Genomic DNA, 24,398 nt, shown 5'->3' with positions numbered 1-24,398 from the left:
ATGTGATGAGTGATGTAATATGTGAGGTCATAAGCAGTGCATTGTGTAGGTATGAGTTATAGTTAGCTCAGCTAACTATAATAGTTGAATTTCACTAGTTCTGTGCGAGTGAAATCTGAGCCTAACCAAAGCATCCCTGTAACTTTTGGTTTTTTCATTGAATTTCTACGTTTTTTTTCAATTCTATTTCCTAACTATAACGTCCCTGTAAAGTTTATTTTTTTCAGTGAATTTCTAAGGTTTTTAAAATGTATTTCCAAACTGTAACCTGTAAGTGTATGACTGGGTGTGTAAGTGGGTGTGTGAGTGTCTGAGTGGGTCTGTGTGTGCATGAGTGTCTATGTTGGTGTCTGAGAGGGTGCATGAGAGTCTGTTGGTTTGAGACTGCCTCCATAAGTGAGTAAGTCTGTGAGTGAGTGAATGATTGAGTTGATCTGTAAATGGGTGCGTGAGTCTTTAAGTGAGTCTGAGTGAGTACAGGAGTCTGAGCAGGTCTGTGAGTGAGTACATAAGCCTCTGAGTGGGTCTGTGAGTGAGTGCATTGAGTCTCTGAGTGGGTCTGGGAGTGAGTGCATGAGTCTCGGAGTGGGTCTGTGAGTCGCTAGGGGGTCCGTGAGTGGTTGTGAGAGTCTGAATGGGTGCGTGAGTGGGTTTGTGAGTGTCTAAGCGGGGTGTGTAAGTGGGTGCATAAGTGTCTCAGTGGGTCTTTGAGTGGTTGCATTAATCTGAGTGGGTCTGTAAGTGAGTGCATGAGTTTCTCAGTGGTCTGTGAGCGTATTAGGCTCTGAGTGGATGCGTATATGTCGAAGTGAGTCTGATTGGGTACATGAATGTCTGAGTGGGTCTGTGAATCGGTGTATGTGTCCAAGTGCTCAGTTTTACCCTCTTCTGTTTTGCCTGTTTTTCTACCCTCTGTTTCACCTTTTTTCCTCGCTTTTCTGCCCTCTGTTTTACCTTACTTGCTAATTTTTCTGCCCTCGGTTTGCACTTTTTTTGTTAATTTTTCAGCTGTCTGTTTTGCCTTTTCTGCTTGTTTTTCTGCCCTTTTTTTGTTATTTATTTTCTCTCTCAAGAATGGAGGAGGGGGCTGCTGTAATTTCAATCGGCGAGGGGGGCCTTGTGGCTCCTTTCCCGGGGGCTGATCCCATTCCCCAGGGCCATGTGTCTCTGGGTGCCCCAGTCCTAGCCAGGGCACCGAGGGTGCACGATGGTGACCGCGGGTGGAGCCTCGAGGCTACCATGGTCCCAGCTGGCTCAGCCTCTTGCGGGAGCCGGCATTGCTGCTCTACAGAGGGACCTGCTGGAAAGGCATCTCCTTCCATGCAGGGGCAATCTTTTCATCTCTTTCCTTGCAAGCATATTTGCGAGCAGGGAAAAAGATCAAACCTCCAGTTCCAGTGGGAGGGAAGACTTTGATAGCTCACTCCCACTTGAACCAGAGTGTTGGCTCTGACTTGGCGGGAACTGTCAAGGCTCCCGCCAAGTCAGAGCGAACAGCTGCGTCCCAGGGTGGGCACCCCAGGACATTGCAGGAGCCAACTGTGGCGGTCACCATGGCAATAAATGGATCTTGGAGTGGGGGTCATGCAGCCCCCTTCCTTTGTTATGCACGGACCGCCTCCGGTGGTGGTGGCCCTGCACTATGATTACATTAGCACCGGGGAGGTGGTGATTCCCAGGACACGGGGTGTCTGGCGGCCCCCTATATTATTTAATGTTATTTGCCCCAGAGAGGTAATGTTTACCAGGGCTTGTAACATCCAGGGGGGGGGGGGAGATTTACGTGTGGTCTCCCTCCATTATTTAAAATACAGCCCCAGGGAAGTGGTGGTTTCCGGGGCTCCTAGTGTCTCAGTCAGGGGGGCAAAGCACAGTTGTCAGTAAGGAGTTATAGTTAGGACCTAGTTTCCATAGGAAAAGCTTTTTTGACTTGCCTATATCTTTGGCGTTGTTTGACAAATCTTCACGAAATGTTTTCCCAAAAAGTGCCCTGGTGATTCTCTTTGCACATGGAAAGTTTCAGATGATCCGTCAAGTCTGGGCCAAGAAAAAAAAGGGGGGGGCTCAAATAATGTGTGTTTCCCATGGTAATTCCCATAGGACCTTTGGACAGGGCTGCAATTTGAACTGCTGAGCAGAATTGTACAAAATTTGGCAGAAAGGTAGAGATTGGTCCTGGGAAGTGCCTTTTTGTGTTTCGGTGTAAATCCTTTCAATATATATATAGACCGCCCTTCATCAGGAATAAAATCTCCAAATACATTCAGCAAAGGAACCTCCGCTCTATATTGCTTCACAATCTGATCATGTAAGAAAAAAACTATAGTTGACATCCTTCTCTGTTCAAGGATCCAAACTATGAAACTCTTTGCCCCCAAACATAAGATCCATGGTCTTCAGAAGACTACTGAATAGGTGGCCCTTCCACACATAACCACCATAATCAAACATGAATATACAGAATATCCCTCTGTATATAAGCATTTATTTGTACTATAGATGTGTACCTACATATGTGTATTGCTTTGCATAAACGTGTATAATAATTGTTTTTAAATATAAAGCTATTCGTTAGTTCTGCTTAACAGATGTACATATTAATTATGGTTATATTATTCAATATTTAACATGTATATAGGTGACTGCATAAATAAGTAAATTGTTTATCAAAACTATCTACAATTGATTCACCATTGAATTGCAACAAAAAAAATTAAAGTACAGCAACACCTGAAAGTTTGAGTTTATTAAATACAACTTAAATCTATGTATATTGCCTTCCTTATACATATATACCTTCCATATACTTATGTATCTTTATATTTGTTGCTTTGCCTCTAATTCAGCATCTCCAGTACACTATCCTATATCTCAACCTATCCATCTCTCAATATATCCTCTACCTCCACACTGACTCATCCCAAACCTTATTCTACGACTCGTTCCAATGCACTACCCTATTTCTCACCCTTTACCTCTTTCAATATATCCTCCACCTCCACTCTCTCACTCATCCCAAACCCCATTTACTACTATGATCCCCAAATAATCCTTCTAGACTCTTAACTCCTCTACCCCTCCTTGCTTCATCTCATTTCTCATTTACTATTCAGATCTCCCAAACAAACCTTCCGAAACCCTTCCCTCGGACTCTTCCCCCCTCCACCTCCCCTTTACTTATGCCAAACTTCCTCCTACTGCTACGTGCTCCCAAAAAAATGACTTTTAGAGCTTTCCCTCTTCTATCCCTCCACTATGCTTTTCAGTCCAAACAGACTAACATGTCCACTTCTCAAATTATTTTCATATATCACTGTACTAATTTACCACTCATTTTTGGGTTCCTGGGTAGCGTGCTACTCGCCGAAAAAGTGTTTGATGCCTCATCAGGGGTAGTAAGTGCAATTACAATTATTATAAGTACGCCGTGCCTGGGGGAGGGGGGCTGGGGTGCCAAGGGACCCCCTCCCCCAGCAGAATTAATACAATTTGAAAAGGCCTGCCCCAGCTCATGGGGTCCCCGGGGCTGAAATAGGCCTAGGAGGGTGGTCTCGCAGCCGTATGAAATAGGCCGGTGAGGGGGGCTGCGCAGCCCCCTTCCACCATTACAAAAAGGCTTTGCCCCGAGAATGGGGTCCTGGGGCCGAAATCAGCCAGGGAAATGGGGCCACATGGCCCCCCTACCCCAATAGAAGAAAATAATTTTTTCTTTTTAAAGGCCAGCCCGGGAAGTCGCCGCAGGCCCCGCACCCTTTCTTAACCACTCTGCAAAGGGGCCTCCTTGCCACATGTTGGGGTATGAAGTCCTCTTGGCTGGTAAGGGTCTTGGGTGGCCAACAACCCCTCCTGTTACCTCTAGTGAATACCACACAGCGTGTTTGCTGAAAGGTCAGAGGCCTCGTCCCCTTTCATCCCCATTCTGCAAATGCACCTCCGTGCACACTACTAGTTGAGGTATAACGTCCACTTAACTCCTGAGGGTCCTTGAGGGCCAACAACCACTCCTGTTACCTCCAATAAGTCCCACACAGTGGGATTGCTGAAAGATTATTGGAGGTCCTGCCCCCCCCTTTCTCCACCACTTTGCAAAACCGCCCCCTGTCCCACTACTGGTTGGGGATGCAGTCCCCTTGGATGCTGACGGTTCTTGGGGGCCAGGAACTCCTCCTGTTACCTCGGGCACGTCCCACACAGCGGGATTGCTGAGAGGTCAGATGCCACGCCCCCTTTCACCACCACTCTGCAAACGCACCTCCTGGCGCACTATTATTTAGGGGATAAAGTTCCCTTTGATGCGGAGGGTACTTAGGGGCCAAGAACCCCTCTTTTTACTCCAGTAAGTCCCACACAGCGGGATTGCTGTGAGGTTGCCGGAGGTCTCGCCCCCTTTCTCCACCACTCTGCAAACCCAACTACTAGTTTTAAAACCATAGAAATTCATTAAAAAAAACATAGGCTACAGGGACGTTATAGTTTGGAAATGGAATGTTTTTAAACTTGGAAATTCACTCAAAAAACTAAATGTTACAGTTGGTAAATCAAATTTAAAAACTAAGGTATTCGCTTAAAAAACAAAGGTTACAGGGACAGTATAGTTAGGAAATAGAATTTCAAAAACTTAGAAATTCACTTAATTAATACTAAGGTTACAGGGGCATTATAGTTAGGCTGAGATTTCACTTGTATAAAACCATAGAAATTCAGCAGTTATAGTTACCTGAGCTATTTAAAACTTACGCCCGCAATGCACTGCTTATGACCTCACATACTCCATCACTCATTACATAGTTACATCACTGATATCTCCAATGACATCACTGATGACATCATCCACAGAACCGCTCAAACACCCACTCACACCACCATACAACCTCTCGTACGCTTACTCACTCATACAGCCACTCACACAACCACCCACTCCCTCACCCATGCAGCTACTCATACTAGTCTCTCACCCATACATCCAAACACTCATCCATGCAGCTACTACACACCCACTTCTTCAACTATACAGCCTCTCCCACACCCCCATACCTCCTCTAAACACAGCCACTCACTCACCCATACAATCAATCACACACAACTGCTTACATACCCATTTACACATTCATACAAGTAATTACACATCCGCTCACTCACCCACACAGACACATGCTTTCCAATGCAACCTTTCACTTAACCAAGCTTCCACTCAGTCACTCACTCGCCCATACAGCACACTTATACACTCAGTCACTCGCATACCAACTCAAACACCCATCCAGCCACTGACACTCAGTCATTCACCAGTAGAGCCACTCACTCACCCACACAGCTCCTCACACACCAATATAGCCACTCCGACCCCCAAGTACACACGGATACACACAGCAACTCACATAGGTTAAAAGTAATATCACTCAGTAGTACACTTGGTATACTAATTAAACTTCTGTAGTAGTTTAGTATATATGTTTAACACTTATAAATTCTTAAAAAATACACATACTAGATGATATCAGTGATGTCATTGGAGATGTCCTCAGTGATGTCACTGGCCATGTCATGGTTGATGTAACATGTGAGGTCATAAGCAGTACATTGTGGGGCTTAAGTTATAGTTAGCTCAGGTAACTAGAACTGCTGAATATATCTAGATATAGATATAGATAGATAAATATATATATATATATATATATATATATATATATATATATATATATATATATATATATATATATATATATCTCTCCGCAGCTATTCTTCTCGGTTGAAAAGAATCGGGGAACACCGCAGGGCTTTACAGGATTTCTTTGGTATTGGCATGACGCGTTTTGGCGGTTGCCTCATCAGATGCCTCCGTTGTTGCAATCTCAAGGTCTTCTGTTTCTTTCTCTTTATATATTATGCCCCTCCTTCTAAAGTAGCGCGGGGCTCACCTGCACCACATCTCGTTTTAAGGATCACTCGGCCAGTTCATGTGTGCGTACTACAGATCCCATCATGCAGTTAGTGCTCCGCACGGACGAGTGCTCCCACACAGCCAAGTGTTTTCCTAACTCACAGTGAGTTCTATATATATATATATATATATATATATATATATATATATATATATATAATTTTTTTTTTTTTTTTTTTTGTAGCGGTGGCTGATCCAAAGCCCTTTCTGTACATTATTTCTTTATATTATGAGTTTATTTGAAAATTTGTTTCATACCAGCTCCTAGAGATATGTTTTTATGGTTGAAGTTTGACACTGAGCAGCATGTCTCCTGCAAACCTGAAACGAGGAGTGATAATTGCACTATCTTATTAAACTCGTACAGAGATTACATGGCCACACTGGCGGATTGATATCACATTAAATTATGTACATTTCCCCCTTATAAAGGCATGCCAAACGTGTATCTTTAGACTTAGTAGAGTAATCGCTGAATAGCACCTACAGCCGATAACACAATACTGTTCTTACCCTCCCTAGAGGACACTAGCTCCACTACACATGCATATTATGTGTATTGACTACAGACTATGCAGTTAACAGCAGGCAGAGGTCCATCAATTATCCTTTCAGGAACAAGATGGAGTGCTTTATCGGATCATGTCTACACGTGTCCAGGATTTATGCCACACAGGGAAGAAGGCACCTCCAAAGCAGTCTTGTAAGCTGCAGGTAAAACATGATCTTCAGTGTTTTAATGCTTTTAGGAAAGGAGGTCATTTTTATTGGTATATTGATTTTTCTTCTACTGTAAAGCTTTTCTGTCAGACTGAAGCTCTTGCTCGGTCATTACAACCTTGCATCATAGAAACAGGCACGTCCATGATTTTTAGAGCAATTAAGGAGGAGGAATTTTGATCAAGAAACATGGCAAGTACTTCACAATTGCTTAAATGTACGGGAAATGTAATTAACCCCTTTTAGAGGCTTGAATTAAAGTGCATTAAAAGCCTTTGGTGCGAAGGCTGTATTGTAGTACGGTAGATTTGTCTCCTTGGCTCCACGCTCTTCTTGTTGACGGACTTGGCAGGATGTGGCTTCCTTCACTGTGCAGGGAAGGAATTGAAACACCCCTGCACAGTGGAGAAGTCCTGTATTCAGTTGTCAATGTATGCCATTGGCTAACTACTTGAAAGCTTTCCCCTATCTCTCTTTTTGGCAAAAGGGGTCACTGTTGTTGGCCAAGCAAACTGGTTAAAGATTGGGGAAACATTTTGTGAATCATGTGACAAAAAGGGCACCCTCTAAAGATATTTTTAAGTGTATGATTATTATCTATAAATAAATCCAGAACCAGAAATAGGTGTTGTTTTTACTGTATTTGTCAAACGGCAATTACAGAAAACTGGGAATGTTACAAATAAAGCTGAAGATCTCCAGTAGACAAATATAACTTTGCTGTTTGCATCTAATATTCCTAATACTGTGCCCACAAAAAACAAAAATCCGAATCAATGTTGGCAAGATTGCCATGCATCCATAAGCTCTTTTTGAGCAACAAGAAAGTGTTGCCCTCTCCTTTTAGGTCTCGCTCAAAGACTGCTTTCAGCTGTCTGTTGTCGAAGACTTATTGTGGAACCAATACTTCGTAGGCTTTGGGTCAACCCATTCTTTACCATTTGTTGGTGTCTTGTCAACCTAATTTGCTTACTTCATATTCACTGCCTTTCCTTTCTCCTCTTCTTGATTTTGTAACTCCCCTGAGACACAGCTTATTTGCCATCCTCTTTCCCTTCTGTACTGCTTCCCCCATCCAGTCCTCCTGCCCCCTGGATTTTCTGTGCTTTCCTTATTCCCTTCCCCCGGTCCCCACCCGATAAGCTTCCCCAACCCTCCCTACACAGCTCCCTCAAGTTCCTCCTTTTTTAAAAGAGTTTGTTAATTTTTTATAATTTTTGGGATGTTCTTGCAACCCAATTTGCTGCAGGGCTGCTGCTTTCTAGAAGAAAAAAAGAATGCATTTTAGTGCACGTTCAAATTTTTTTTATTTTATTTACCGATCCAAAATGGGCATCCACCATCTTTCAATGGTATATTAAATTTAAAAAAAAAAAAGAATTGGCTACTGCTACATAAGGCATGCACGCGTAACTGTAATGACACTAGGACTGTTGTAGCATCCATGATATTTGAGCGTACATCTGTGATGACATATGCGCACTGCATTTTTTATTTTTGCCACTGCGGTTTAGTATGGTCCATGTAGCAATATCCATTTTTAAATCCGATAATGAACATCAATGGCAATAAGCTTTGCAAAAACGAGTAGGTCTGTATTGGCAAAAGAAAGGTAATACCTATTAGCTTTGCATTGCTTATCTGCTAAGAGGGATGATCAAATTTGGAGAGGCAGCAGAGACCTCAGCATTCCTCTGTGTTGTACCGTACTGGGAAATGAGTGTAGTAATAAATCTGCACGTTTTAAGATTCACAACACTTTTTTCCAGTCTAAACACTGAAGAGATTGGATAGTACAATAGAGAGAATTGAGATAGGAAGAATGTGTGCTACACATTTAGTAAGTGGTCACCGCCAAATGTTTCACGGTGCTCCTAAAGTGAAGATAAAATATGCATTCAGAAAGAGAAGATGACTGAAAGTGACATTCCACTTGCTTGTGACAGTTCTTGAAAGTCCACACCTTTTTTTTTAAATGAGTGCATTTGCCCACTTTTAACTCTATGCTCGGCCTGGCTACTGTGCTTAGACTGCATTCAAGAGATCCGTTGTGTGCTCTGTGTGCCAAGGAATGGTTTGATCAACCTAATTCCTGCTTTGTCAGTTGATCTGAGAGCAACAACTAATTTTCCGTAGGTCGCTTGCACATGTTTTGGGATCATTTACTGACCCCAGTCTGACCCGTGCAGGCAGACTAGACGCCAGTGCCTCTGCGGCACCTGCCCAAGCAGTTGTCATACCCGCAAACCTCCCTTAGACTCGTTACGCATAAATATAGCTTGCTCCTTACGTTTCAGTATGTCCAGAGGGTAGTGAAAGACAGTATCCTATCTTTGACTCGGTCCCATTTGCAGAGAGATTATATTACCTGGGAACACGTGTGGCACTGGTAACTTGGTAAAAAGTACAGTAGGATAGCGGAACTCTTTTTCAGGTTTTAGAACACATTGTTACAGTTCATTGCTGTGTTATAACCGGTTCAGCGCAACAACTACGTTGTAAAACAACAATGTTAAGTCCGTTTTTTGTACTGTACAAGTTTTTATGAATTCCTTTGACATGTTGGGGCTTTTCATAACACAAATCCAGTTTGTTAGCAGTGCTTGTGTGTTGCACAAAGTGATGTGAGTCAGCCTCTCCTTGGAATGAACACACTGACACAACATAGTTCAACCTGCTGCCAGACACACTCAGTTGCTCCTTCCCCCTCTATAAGTGAGCTGGGCAGCATTGAGCGGCCCAGCGGAGCCTCCAGTAGCGGGTCGGATACCATTCGTTTCCACGGGCAGCCCTGCGCACTGTGAACATGAGGTGTACAGAGGTGCCTGGGAGGGAAAAGCAGCGGCACAGGAGATGTCATACACAATACCATACCTACCCACTTGAAGACCAATCTCAGTGTGAGGAGCGAGCGGGGCCTTGCAGGTGCGGGCCCTCACGCCGAGAAGTACCTAGCTACGAGGCACTTTTGAACCCCAGCCCTCAAACCCCCTCCTCCCCAAAAAACAAATAGGGTGTTTTCACACCTCTTAATGGACGTCGGCAGTTTAAAGCCTCGGAAAACGTGCTGGAAGACCACTATGTACAAGGGGTTTCAGCTCGTTTTCCCTACCACTATGTGATTTCAGCTCCTCACCTGGTGACTGTGTGAAGTGGCACACGGTGGCACAGTGTGAGTTGACAGGTATGCAGTATTACTTTAGAAATATGACTTTCCCTTAAGAGATGTTAATGGGTGAAATGTGAACCCAATAGTGAAAGGGCCCTAACCAGCAGAGGCCAAACCCCAAAGCCATTAATAAAGCCAGCTGATCTGGCATTGCCTAGGGTGAGTAAATGGTCAATCAGCCCCTGCATACACCCTTTTATTGACACCGCAGGACTTCCTAATTGGTTCTGTAGGTAGGTTTCTGGGTACACCACTCCATAGTGCTTGGCTATTGGTGATACCTCTTCTTTGTAATGAAGAGCAGAATGACAATGCAACATTAGGGGCTCCCGGTTTTATGGTATTTGTTTTTTTACATTTTAGTCTGTATTTATCCTTTTTTTGTTGTTGCCATTTTAGCTGTATTTATCAATATTTGTTTTGTGTTTTGCATACTAATGAAGTTGTAAAATTGTATATTTCAATATTAATTTAACGGATAGATGCGTACCTACAATTTGATGTCTGTGGTGTTTTAGCTATTGAAGCCACCCAAATATTACATAACCGTACATCCACTGGCAAATATTAGCATTATACCACATATGTATGTTGACACACGCACTTATTTAACCACACCCATGCTGGTGACGGAACCACTCCGTCACCAGCCACTAGCGCGTTGTGCTGGTGACGGAGTGGTTCCGTCACGGCCCGGCAGCCGCACCTGTGCTGCAGTGATTTTGCGCCTGCGCAGCGCGTTCTATTGAGCGGGCGGGGCCGTGACGGAACCACTCCGTCACAAGCACAGCGCGCTCGTGACGGAGTGGTTCTGTCACGAGCATGGTGGCGCTGCGCGCCCCCCTTACCCCCCCCTCCCCCCAGCGCCACGGCGGAATTACCGCCGCGGCGAAGGGGTTAAAGATATTTCATCCTGTTTTTTAATTTCCCATAGTGTCTATCTGCTCAGCTGTTGGGCTATAATTCATGAAAGACAGCACAAAGAGTCAATTAAAAGAAGTGCAATTTTCGGTATTTATCCACTTTTAAAAATAAACGCAGACAGAATACGCATTGTTTTCGGTATTTAAAAACCTGTTAAAACGGAAAACAGGGAGCTTTGATTGAGAGATCCACCAAAGATTTCTTTAACTAGGGAGTGTGGGTTAGTGGGGGCAGGGACAAAGTAATTACCCCCAGGCAGCACACCAGAGTGAGTCAGGAAAAAACGAGATTCTCATTTATGTACCAACCGCCCACTTTTTCTGTCACACACACGTTGGTACATTAGACCTGCCAACTTGGAAATAAAATTCACTGTATGATAAGGGGACGTGACCTCGATGGGCTGGGCTTTATGCTTAGAGCTACCTTTGGGGCCAGTCCGCCCCAACGGACTTATTTTCCCCTCCAAATAAACAAAAACACAAAGGTTGGTGGGACTGCTGCTGGTGTCTTGGGGTGTTTTCACACATCTTAATTTACAAAGAGGAGCTGAAAATCCACACTTTTCAGTGGTTTCCAGCTCCTTGTGCCTTATGATATCAGCTCCGAAACAGTGTCATACAGTAGCACCATGTAAGTTGGCAGGGCTGGATATCGCACAGGCTCATATTAATGTTGTAACTCCATGCAAGAGATACAAGCGAACTCCTGCGTTGTCTGTCTCTCACTCTCTTTGCTTCTGTTCCATATAGTCTCTCTCTAACAGAACCCCCTCTGCTTGAGTGAAAACGTTTTATAGTGGCCGATAGGGTAGTCCTATTTTAAAAGTTGTGCCTTACAAAACGAGAACAATGATATTTGGGGTAACTTTCTGCCAAGTTATGTGTTGCTATTTTAAAGGAATATTTATAAAGTTCAAATATATGATGATTTGTATCAATGAAGTTTCTCTGTTTGTACATTTCTAATGCATCAATAATCTCACTGCGATGGCTGTTTTGATTAAGATATTTAAAAATAGTATTGTTTTTTAAAATATATTTTATATTGGCATTTGAAACAGGTAATAACATTTGTATACATTTCTCATTTAACATCTTATACGTAGTCTCATCCACATGACAGCATCCATGATAATATACATCCCACCACCCTCCCAGCCCCCCAACCCGATCTCTGTCTCAGTGAACCTATATCTCGCGCAGGTGACTCCAGACTACTTTATATCTGAGGAGTCCTCTGGCGACCACTTCCTCTGTCTGTGTGTCCCCTTCTGTGGAATTCAAGCAGTTTGTACCACCTGTCTGCCCAAGTTCCCCAGTGCGATGTACCCATGGGGTATGGTTCAGTTCTACACCTGTCCACAACAATCTACAGGGGCAAAAATAAAATTGTATTATTGTTGGTACAGTGCCTTAAACCACCGCAATGCCATATAGGTAGCATTGTGCAGTATGTAATATTATTATATATTAGCGTTTTGAAAGCTGGGGTGATCCAGCTAATTAAGGGCTCACTCTCACATTATGATAATGTTTCAAACACAACAGCTTGTGAGGAGTTCAACCCCAAAGTAAGAAAGAATAGGAGAGGAAAGGTGCTGGAGTGTGCATTTTCTCAGAAAAAAATCAATCTGCCATTTGAGGAAGATCTTACACTCTACGCTGTGGCTGTCATAAGAAAAATTTGGATTTGATATGTTTAAAGATTATTTTTGCTCACCCATGCCCCAACTGCATGTGTTCTGATTTGACTGGGTTCTGTTTTGAGTAATTCAGAAACAATAGGGTAGGAAGCAATTTCACCTATAAGGGCATGCATGCATAGGAAGTTAGTCAGATGGCTTGCCGCCTGGAAGCAAAGAATACAAGGAGTTTAGCGGAGGTGTGTGGCAGATGAACCAATTATGGCAACTATAAGGGTGTGGCCATCTGAATGACATGGGTAAATGAAAGATGAATGATTCGTGGCCACCATAGGTGGTAGTCCACCCCGTGCAGCCGAGTGACTGGTAGATGAAAAACAGCTACCTGGAGGTTTATATCCACCCTGAATGCCTTACTAACTAAGTAGTAATGAAGCTGGGGTTGTGTAGGATTGCGACTGATGGGGAACAGCCAATGTACCTGACTAAGTGGTGGATGAGGCCTGGCTGCCAGACGTGGACAGCCATCTGGCATGCTTGATTGATTTGAGGTGAATGAGCCATGTACTGTTATGATTATGAGCACACTGTATGCTTGGATTACTCTGGTTTGTGTCAAGACAGCTGCCTCAACTGGATGGCCACCTGGTATGTCTGACTGAATTCATTGATGGTCACCCAGTAAAAATCGAAGTGTCTGGAAATTAATGTTCATCAGGGAGGAAAGATATAAAGGTATCACTCTAAGTGTAGAGCACAGAGCGAACCCACGATTAATTACCTGTGAGTGAAAGCAGCCAACAAACTGTGGCCTTTGCTCTTACTAACATAAATGTGGCCACCATTATTGGAATTTGGATGACCTTTATATAGCCTGATGTAAAGGTGTCTGATCTGTTGATACCTCAGCTATCTATTCCTGGTCAAGGTGAATGCTGCTTGGGAGAGAGAGAGAGACATAGTAGAGGAGTCCGAGCGCAGAACTCTCACCGTTTTGTTCCAGGATTTTCAGGATAACTGAATAGAAGGCAGTTGTCAGGAGCAAGCTGCATATCTCGTGCGTTAACAAGACAAGGTTGCAAATACACTCAACTTACTTGGTATCAGGCCATCTTCGCAGTGGCAGGGTTCTCGTAGAGTGAAGTTGTTTTGCCCATGAGGCTCCTCCAAAGAATCAGCCCACATCCTACACAGAAGTAAAGTGACCAAGAAGCAGCCGCGGCTCGTGCAGGTAAGAGCGGTGAGGCGGGGGATTTCGACAGAAGACGAAGAAAAATTAATTATTTCATTTTCGCTCGTGGTCATCTGTTGAATCCACCCCAACCCGGCTCCACGACTCTTACCTGCACAGCTGCGACTGCCAAGAAGGGTTTACTCTGAGAGGTATAAAGGGGGAGCAGACACCAGAAGTGCTGACGCTGTTAAAAGGGATATAGAAACATGTACTGTCATGGGCTTTGATTTCCCTTTATAATAATTCTGAGTTTGAGTAATGAGCGCAAGAACCGAGTCTCTAGCTGGAAGGGAAATGCCACACTTGCTAGGTGAACAGCTTGAAACAAAATATGTGATGCCTACCAGCGCCGCCTATCCTGTTGAGCCCCTTAATTCGAAAGGGGGGAGTTGAAAACTAATTAAAGGGAAAGGTGAAATTGCATTTTTAATGGAAGCCCTGCCGGCCGCACTCAACTCTCCTCCGGTTTTAATTTAAAATATCCACATGGGCCAGGAAGAGTTGGCTTAAGGATTTTGTTTTACAACGTTATTCTAATTTGGAGAGTTGTCTTTCTGTTGAGAACCAAAGGCTTATGGGACACATTAACACATTGGATGTATTTATGGGCGATTTAAGGTTGGAATGAAAGGAGTGATCTTCGGGCCAAGATAATCAGAAAGGCACTTAAAATTGCCGATTTAAGCATTTAATACACACATCTGTCTATTTCCTTGTGCTACTGTGGTAAGTATAGCTTGACTCAGTGCAGTATCAAGTCAGCCTAAAAGCTTATTTATGTGGTTTTATGCTGTCCCACTCAAGATGGTTTTCAGTTTGATGACTCAAATCCACACTTAAAATTGTAATGCAAAAATAAAAATTGTTTGCACGATTAAGCCATGCTCAGTTTAGCAGACCCACTGCCCCAACTTTCTACTGTACACCCCATAGTGAAACTTCCACATGGGTTTCCCACTCCGGCCAACTCACGTGGTGCCAATGTATGCCACACAGTTTTTGCATCTATAGGACAGCCACCGTGTGAGGATATTTTCTTTTGTGAGGAAACAAAGGTAATCTCTTGTTCTGAGGCTCTTCACTGTTCTGATCCATTGTAGAAGTGATGCACAGTCCTTCTCTCTTTCACCTCTTTACAGAAGCTCATTAATCCCCCCTTTTTACCTGGTGAGTGGGTTAGCCCCGGCCCAGCTCAGATAGCAGTATCAGAGCTAGCCCCTAGATTTCACCCCTGCAACTTCCCCTCACCCTCTTCTATATGCCTCCTTGCCGTGGGTTGGTTGGATACAGTGGAATTGTTCCCTGTGTTGGTTGGTCTGGATTCTCATTGCTGCACGTTTGTACATCCAAAAGATCCGAATTTCCAAAATGGCCAGCAATGGAACTCAAGTTAGAGAATTCCCATTGGCATCATTTAAGGTGGAAAAATTACAGTTAAAAATCTTATTGTGCTGTTTCATCAGTCGATGCACTAATGTGTCTGAAGACAGCTGAATCCCAAATTGTTAGACACGTTATTTCTATCTTAGCTTAGCCTTGTTAACTCTTAATATGACTGATCAACAGGTAACTAATTTGCACGCTTTAAACGATTAAAACAAAGTATAGCCAATATTGTAAAAAAAAGTTTTCCTTTTGTTTTTTGCAGATTAATTTACGTCTTATCTTGGTAAGTGGGAAGACAAAAGAATTCCTGTTTTCGCCCAATGATTCAGCGGCAGATATTGCCAAGCATGTATATGACAACTGGCCAATGGGTGAGTATCTATTTTTGATGCGCTCTTACGTATTTCTTCTAGTAGCCTCAAACCTTTTGCGAAAGTTGTTTTTTATTTGTGTTTTGGATTTCCTTTTTGTTTGCTCTTGATTTCTTTTGTGATATGTTGTTTTCAGTAGTGGATGTGCAATGTCAAATTGTTTCATACGAAGGAACAGAAAATACTGACGTCCCTCTGCTGTAGGGTTGTTCAAAAGACTAATTTGTGTAGTAAATGTCTAATTATATTTCATTCAAGCATAAAAATGTATCTGGGACTTCCTGCCATTGCCACAGCCCACCTTGAAGTATCCCCGGTATGTTTAATTGAATTTGCAGTAGGATTTGCAGTATATTAAACATTGTTTATGACACAGCACTAGTTCTGGGCATTGACCGCTAATTTACACCCATTTCAGGTGTCTGCCATTAGCAACAATGGGCAGTCTTATCCCCTACGATATAGGCATTACAGTGTCGTTAACATGTTTCACAAAGGTGTCTGTCAATCGGTAATATCTACTTAGCTGTCAAAATGTGGTAAGTTAGTTTTTAGCCGATTTCATAAGAATGCCGACAACCACTTGTAGCAGGTGTTTAAAACCCACATAAGGGGCGTCTAAATTAAGAGGAACTCAAGTTACTAAGCCAGTTTACCTTCATGGTGTGGATATTCGGTGCAAGGGGAGCAGAAGAATAGAAAAATAAACCTCTAACTGAATGCAGCTTAACACATTATTCTGCCAGTTGGTCTCTCCCATCATCCTTATTAATAATAAATAATATATAACCTGAGTAATATGTCCTTTTCAGTGGTTTATGCTTTTTGCCTAATGTTTACATTCTTTTTCTTAGTTGTTGATTATCGTGACCTCTAGCAATACTGATCTTGAAATACCTGACGTCATGATACGTCTGCATTTACTCTCCAAGCATAAGCACTTCCTCATAGAGCTCATTAAAAAACACGTTGATAAGCCGAAGCTTAAAAAAAACAAAATTGTCGAACAGACCTCATAGGAACACGACCGTCTAAACTCACACTAGCCACAATGATCACAGTGCTTCTTTAAATGCTTTAGACTTTCCATGTTGTGATTTTATTTCGACTATTTTGAGTGTGTATTTTTATTCTTTAGGGGTTTGAGAATACAGGACCGCTCTCCTGCCTCTTAAACAAAAGGCATGGGTGAATACGTTTGAATGTGCCTCTCCCCTAAGAATTGAATGACGGCATGACTACTTCTGTCATGCTGTGCACAGGCGTGGTGGGCTTGGGTGTGGCTGATATGGGAAGTTCTAACAAGGGATGCGCTTGGGCCGAAATACCTCTGAGTCAAGAGTGCTTGATGTTAAGTAGATTATTTTATTTTATGACCATTTTGTGGGGACGGTTGACACCAGGGCATTATGAATGTTGTGCTTCCTTGGGAGGGCTATTGAGCCAAAAAGTTAACTTAGGCTTGATAATTTAGTATTTTGATTTTTTTTTAGTGGCTTTAAAGCTGCGGGTTGTCTGCATTATTCTCTTTTAGAAGCAAGAACACTTGCATGTTTAGTTTTGTGTGGGAGGGTCTGGTAACTTTCAAACGTTCTATTTAAAAAGGACGAGGGCAGGACCACCATTGTCCCCCAAGAAAGGAAATCGTCCTAATGCTCCTGCGACCCCACTTAATTTCCAGGGTGATGCTTGCAAGTTGATGTGGTTGTTGTTTTAGAGGAAGTTTGGAAGCCGGTTTGGACCAGATGGTAGGGCGTTAGTTCAGCAGTACCAGCCTCTGATTACACTACCCTCTCTCTACTATAGTGAAATCTAATTCAGCACAGCATCCCAGCAGATGGATACAGAACTGAGAGAAACCACCCCTAAAAGAAACGGCCTAGGATAGTGACCTAATTCTTTACCTGGGCAAACATATCCTTGGTGGAGCCACTTTGCAGGGGAAAGGGGCTTTCATACTCAGCCCTTACAGTCCCAGTTATCTCCGATTCTAGTGAAAAATCTCTTGGGAGGTAAAAACAGCCACACAGCTCCTTACTCCATGCTTGCGACCTCTCCGGGTGGTAGGCAGTAGTACAAATGGTGGGGGCAAATTAACTCCTTCATAATGCCCCCACCTTTTTCACCAGAATGTCATGGTACCACCGTAACCTTTTTTATTATCCCTGGTCCAGTCTCCTTCATTATTGGATTAGCTGGGACAGGTCAGTCTTTAACCCGAACATGTTGCACCTCCCAAAAACACAGCGTACTAATGTTGCTTTTAAGGTGCAACTCCAGGGCTTTAAGTGGGCCGGGTCTCACCGGTGCTGAGCTCCTGCAGTTTTTAAAGGGGGCCTTCGAAATGGGTCTCTATCGGGCTCTGTTTGTGCCCTGGCACAGGAGGTCCGTTTTTTCCGAACTGCCGTGACAGCAAGCACATCTATGTGCGCGTGCTCACACTGCTCACTAGTGGAGAAGTTACGGCATGACCTCATGCCAGGTGAGCGTTGTAGCGGAAGAGAAATCCTTTAAAGAGACTCATTTTCTCTCTGGATTTCCGTTCCCTTTTTGAAACTCCAGAGCAGCAACATTGTTGTAGTGTCACCAGGGCTTTAAGTGGAAGTTTTTTTCAATGTTATATACAAGTCATAGTTACTGCCTATTTATCTTATGCAACTAACAAACATTGGCAAAGCCAATAGTCCTTACTTGTTGTAGGTATGATGTTACTTGTTGTGTCATATATCTGGATGCAATGACAGAAACAGCAAAATACAAGTCGGGTGGCACACTATGCTAAGCACAGATTTTTAGCTTATGTGTTTTTAAGCCACACCCTTAGTTACATTGGCCATGCCCCTTTGAGAGCCCCCCCCCCCACCATTTTTCATCCCACTTAAAGCCCTGTGCAACTCTCTTATCACCAATTTCTCCATTGAAACCTATGACTTATTAGAACATTGGAATGTTGGTAGCTTCATTGAAAAGCTCGAGCCTTTAATGCTGGAGAGGGCCTTAAATAGCCAGTATAGCCCGCTCCGGCAGGCTATAAGGCTATATTAACTGACCTAACTGTGGTTGCATGATTTTTATGTCTCGCCTCCCAGACTTTACAAGCGGTCTAGCTGAGAAAGACCGTTTGTGGGTTTCACAAAAACAGTGGGCTTACAGTCTTCCCCTTTGGTTACTTTTGATCCACTTTTTGTCACTTGTTTCCTTACTTATTTGATAGCTTTCCTTCCTCTACTAGGGGATTTCCATCCCCTACTAATGTGTATCCATCCCTGGAGAATAACCTCTTCTGATGGAGACTTCTAGCCACAGATACCTCACCTTTTGAATATTCCATATGTATCTGACTTGATCCGGAAACCTCTGTGCACCGGTATGTGGCGCCATGTGACTATGCACTGACTTCATTCCAATCCAGAAATCATGTGTGTAGCCTACATAGGCACCTCTCCCACGCAATGGCGTCCATTCCTTTCTTTCTGCACCACAAGCCCCGGAGCACTCTCATCTCTCAGAGACACTTACCTCAATATTTTCCAAATTGTTTACAGTGTGCAAGGGATGTCACTCCTTTAAGCCATGTATGGACTGTCGTAAGCAAATGTCTGTGACGGATCTCTATCAGGTGTGCCTGTGATGTCTGGGAACGAGTCACAACTCCACAGCCTGCAGTGGCTGCGTGTCAATGACCCCAAAGCCAATCCACGACCACAAGGAAAACTTTACATTGTCAAGCATAAGAATAAATAAAAAGAATAATGAGATGATTATATGTGTTTCTGTTGTATTCTGATGTTAATCTAAATGAATATAAACAATGTTTTAAGGAAAGAATTTATAGGCTATGAGGGAAATATTTAATATTGTCAAGCATAAGAAGGCTCCTCCTCAAGACTGATCTAAGTCGTAGTTCAAAGCCAAGGTGCAGTCCCGGTCCTGTTCCCTTTCCAGGAGTTACTGAGTAGGCTCCAGAGACTGTCTTTGTTGCTGTCCAAATCGTCGGTTAGGTCCAAAAAAGAACACAAGAAATCAAAGCTGGACTCTGCCGCCTCTCACATTCGCTTCAGATGGGGTGGGGGTTGCGCCATGGCTCTAAATCTCGCTCCTAGGGTCGCACAACTTCAAAGCCAATCCTGCAACTGTATCCGTCAGAACCCGAATTTCCGGGTCCATCTGCCACTCGACAACAGATCGAAAAGTTCAGCGCAGCCGTGCTTCAGCTCTTCAAACCCTTGGCAACTCCCTTTGGCACGCATACGGGCCCCAAGGATTCAAGAGGCCTTTCATCTGGTAAACTGCCAACAGGTTTGCCCTTCACTTCAATTAGACCCTCTGATTCTATCACAATGCCTCTGCCTCTGATACTGACCCCACCTAAGGCGACACGGTCGACACCAGACTTCAATGCCCTTTCCATGTCCATCGACTTCAGATGAAGAAATACCCATAGCACTGTCTGACTCCAACTCAGCACTGACCCTATATCGACCAAAGCCACGCCTGACTACTATTGATGCCACTCCATCCACTTGATCTGCCTCCTCCACAAGGGAAACACACCCAACACTCGCTTCTTGATATGGACAATGATTATGACGTGGGTGATCAATTTACGCAGCCATATCAAGACAACAGTTGGTATGATGACATGCTGGAGGCTAGTGGTCTTGATACCTCTCATAAAACGGGCCTTCTCTCACCCCCTAGACCAGCCACAAAGGATTTTGCTTTTTACACCATGGTAATGTGTAGGGCAGGTCAAGTCCTTAGCCTCCAGCCCCCCAGTTTGGAACTCAAGGCTATGTTGACAGAAGTTCTGCAGCCCGGTCAGACATCTTCTGAGCCCTTTTTACCATTTAATGAGGCAGTGTGGCATACCTTATTGGGAGCTTTGGTCGAACCTTACTCTGACTCTCCGGACAGACAAATTGCGAAATGCCATCACCCTGCCCTGGGTGACCCTACATTTCTCTCTCAGCACACTTTCCCTGAAAGTTTAGTGGTGCAAGCATCCACAAGCATGTTGGACCCCAACAACTTCCCTACTTCTCCCCCAATAGGGAGTTTAAAAGGGTAAAAACATTTGGGAATCAAGTTTTTTTTTCAAGCAGTCTACCTCTTTGATCAGTAAATGCCAGCTGCCTCCCGGGACGATATTCCCATGCCCTGTGGGACTCAGTGGTTGAAGTCCCTGAAAATCTCTGACCGGTCCTTGCTCCATCTATCCAAAATGGTTGTGATGCGGTCAAGTTTACAATTCGTTGTGGCTTGGACACCACCAAGTGCATTGGGCGAGATATTGGCACCGTTGTTACCATTCATCACCATGATTGGCTGTGATCAACTCGTTTCTCATGCTATGTCCAGTTCTCCCTTACAGACATGTCCTTCGGTGCGACTCAGCTATTTGGGGACAAGGCTGTTTATGATTTATGAGATTGAAAGAAAGCAGCACTACTGCTTGCTCTCTAAGTTTTTTCTACCCCATCTCTCCAATCTAACCAGCCTTTCTACTCATTTCGCCGGTTTGGTCAAGCTGTCCTGTACTGCCAGTCTGTCCAGCCTCACCAAGGAACGCAGTAGCTTCATGATCGAGGTTATGATGCTCTCGGGCCAAGGTCAAGGGGCTGCCCAGTTCACTACCCTCCTCCCCAGCTAACCCCTTTAAGCCTCCCTTAGTGGAGGACAGCTACCCTTTTGGGAATCCACCAGTTCCTAACCGTTTGACAACCTATAATGTCAGACAGGCGGGTCCTGCAGATCGTTCGCAAGTGGTATGCCTTACCCTTCCTCTCTTCTCCATGGTACCTTCCACTATCCCCCCAGCGACTGATTGAGGACCAGCTCTCCATTTTGTGTCAGGGAGCGCAAGCCGTTTTGTCTAAAGGGGCTATTGAGAGGGTGCGAGTGGTCAAAGTAAGACATGGTATCATTCCCGCTACTTTCTGGTGCCCTCGAAGGACGGAGGCCTTCATCCTATTTAGGCTTGCGCCCTCAATGCCTTCAAATGGAAGGAGAAATTAAAAAAGTTCTTTCTGTCTCGGGTTTCGTCAGCCCTCGATTCTAGATACTGGATGGTGGTGATGGACCTGCAGGATGCCTATTTCCATATATACTTCCTGCCGGCCCTGAGGTGCTACCTGCGGTTCGTGGTGCGACAAGAGCATTTTCAATTCCCTTTGGTCCCCTTTGGTCAGACCTTTGCCCCTTGGGTGTTCACGAAAGTGATAGCAGTGGTGGCAGATGTCTTGACTCTTTTTCACGAGATAGCAGACGCCAGACTACGCTGCTCCGGTTTACCGCTCGGTTCTTAAAACAGACAACCGGTAGTTACATCTTCCCTAATCGGATGTGACAATTACGGATTTTAACATTATTAACTAATCAGCGCTACACCGAGAGCATAGCAGTGCCAAGCATCTTCTCCAGCAATTGCCAACAGCACTTGAGCTACGGCCCAGCTATTTTTATAATGCGGAGTACTTAAAGAAAATTAGTTGTATCTACCTTGACGGATTATATGAGAAATCGTTTGTCAATTTGTGCTCTTCCGGCTCATTACGTGGCTTATAATACAGTTTTTGAAGACGCTCTTTTGCTTATCTGATCCATCACTGACGTCACGTCCTATTATAAGGAGTTTAATATTATGGACCAGTCGCATTTCAGTAACAAGATGGTAGTGTCCTGAGGAAGACACTTTGAACGTGTCGAAACGCGTTGACAGGAACCATCTCTTCATTATATTATTTAAATAATATTTATTTGTCAATTTAATCACTGAAAGTAATCCTTTTACTGTTTTTTAATCAATATATCATTGATTCATCTTGTGATATTTTTATACAATTTATTAAATTGAATTTTCTGTGCTAATTTAGTGTGCTATTTTTATTTTTTCATTTTATTCATCACGTTTTTGTTACCTGAACTATGCCAGTATTTATATGTTGCCTGGGTGTTTTACTTTTCACAAAATAGGCAGATGTCAGGGGTGCCAGTCTTTCTATATCTCAATGCCTCGCTGTTAAAGGGGAGTTCGCCCCAGGCAGTCGTCAACCACCTCCAGACTATGGAGAACCTCCTGTCATATTATGGTCTCACTATTGATGTGCCGAAGTCACACTTGGCTCCTCAGGTGCTCCTCTTCATCTGAGCCATTCTTGATACAGTTCGGTTTCATGCTTTTCCCCGGAGGTGAACGTTCAGGACATTAAGGCTATGATCCCAATCTTTCAGTCTCTTTCCTGGATTTCAGTGAGGTGAACTCTGAGGCTGCTGGGAATGATGGCATCCTGCTGGTCGAGCACGCCAGGTGGCATATGCGGGCCCCGCAGTGGGATTTGAAGTCTCAGTGGGCCCAACAGCAAAGACACCTTTCCAACCACATCCAGATTGTGGACAAGACTGCAAAAGATCTGCAGTGGTGGTTGTTGGACTGTGATTGTATCAACGGCAGACCCCTGTCCCTTCCCCACTGAGCACTGGTGGTGGTGACCGTGTGCCACTTCAAGTTGGGGTAGCCACCCAAAAGAAGTGGAGATCAGAGGTATCTGGTCTTCAGTGGAGTCCCAGCTCAACATCAGCCTTCTGGATCTGAGAGCAATCTGCCTGGCTTTGAAAGCCTTCCTTCCATCAAACAAAGGGAGACTGGTACAGGTGCTTACGGACAACACCATCACCATGCAGTACTGCAACAAACAGGGTGTGGTGTAGTCACGGACCTTGTGACAAGAGGCTCTGTGCCTCTGGAAATGGCTGAACCACTAAGGGATCTTCCTGGTGGCTCTTTGAATGCCAGGGTGGACAAACTCTGAGATTGCCGTGGCTGAAGGTCTCTTCTGCTTGTGGGGAGAACCTTGCCTCAGTCGCTTCGCTACCACTGAGAAGTGCAATGTCAGCAATTCTGCTCTTTAGGGGGGGAGAGGGGGGGGAGGGGGAGGGGGGAGGGAGGGGGCGTGCCGACTAGAAATAGAATTTACTGAAGAGCCAGGTCTTCAGGGCCTTCCGGAAAAGGAGAAAGGAGGATTGAGCCTTAAGCTTCACTGGAAGGGAGTTCCAAATCCTTGGAACGAGGGAGGAAAAGGCCCTCCCGCCCCACCTTGCTTTAGCACTTCTGGGAACGGCAAGGAGATTTTTATTTGCTGAGCGCAGGGTCCTGCCGGGGATATGACGGGACACAAGAGAACTAATATCCTCTGCCCCAAGTCCATGCAGGGCACGGTGAGTAAGGCACAAGGCCTTACTCAATCCTTGCTTGCATGGAGAGCCAGTGCAAATTTTTCCTGATGGAGGAGCCTGATGAACGCCTCGGAGCATCAACAACGAACCTTGCGGCCGCTTTTTGTATAATCTGGAGGCGCTGGAGAAGTTGCTTATTAATTCCTAGATAGACTACATTACAATAATCTAGTCTTGAGGTTATGATGGCCACCGTTACCTGTTTACGGGCTTCGATCGACAGATAGTGAGCGATTTTCCTTAGGATTCGCAGAACCCCACAGCAGGTAGAGGCAGTCCTGCTGACCTGTTTATCAAAGGAAAGCGAGGAGTCAAAGATTACACCCAGATTCCGGGCAGACTGAGAGGGCGTGGGGCAGGCACCTAGAGCAGAAGGCCACCAGTCAATAGACCAGGTCTCCTGCTTGCCTCCGAAAATGAGCACCTCTGTTTTCTCCCCGTTTAACTTAAGGTAATTTCTCACCATCCAATTCGCTACTGCTTCCATACAGGCTCTAAAATTAAGGCCAGCAATGTCAGTGGTTTGCGAAATAGAGACCATGATCTGGGTGTCGTCAGCGTAAGATACGACTTCCAGACCAAAGGATCTGACCAGCCTGGCCAGTGGTGTTACATAAATATTAAAGAGCGTGGGGCTCAGGGACGAGCCCTGAGGGACCCCACACTGCACAGGCTTGATGGGGGAAAGATAGTTGCCCAGCTTGACCCTCTGGTCACGTTGAGCCAGAAAAGATGTTAAAAGGCTAAGCGCGGGCCCCTCCACTCCTATCTCC

The 24,398-nt window shown here is 44.3% G+C and overlaps 1 protein-coding gene across 1 annotated transcript in view; it reads left to right on the top strand.

Moving 5' to 3' along the window:
* UBL3 (ubiquitin like 3) overlaps positions 1 to 24,398 on the top strand; it is a 310,133-nt gene that overhangs the window by 196,070 nt on the left and 89,665 nt on the right. Inside the window, exon 2 of the mRNA XM_078657134.1 lies at positions 15,282 to 15,390. Within this exon, the coding sequence (XP_078513260.1) occupies positions 15,282 to 15,390 (109 nt within the window). The remainder of the gene's footprint in view (positions 1 to 15,281; positions 15,391 to 24,398) is intronic.

The sequence above is a fragment of the Lissotriton helveticus genome, chromosome 8 (assembly GCF_964261635.1).
Source record: "Lissotriton helveticus chromosome 8, aLisHel1.1, whole genome shotgun sequence".
NCBI lineage: Eukaryota > Metazoa > Chordata > Amphibia > Caudata > Salamandridae > Lissotriton > Lissotriton helveticus.
Note: the sequence above shows the minus strand (reverse complement) of the source record. Positions and strands in the feature narration are given on the sequence as shown.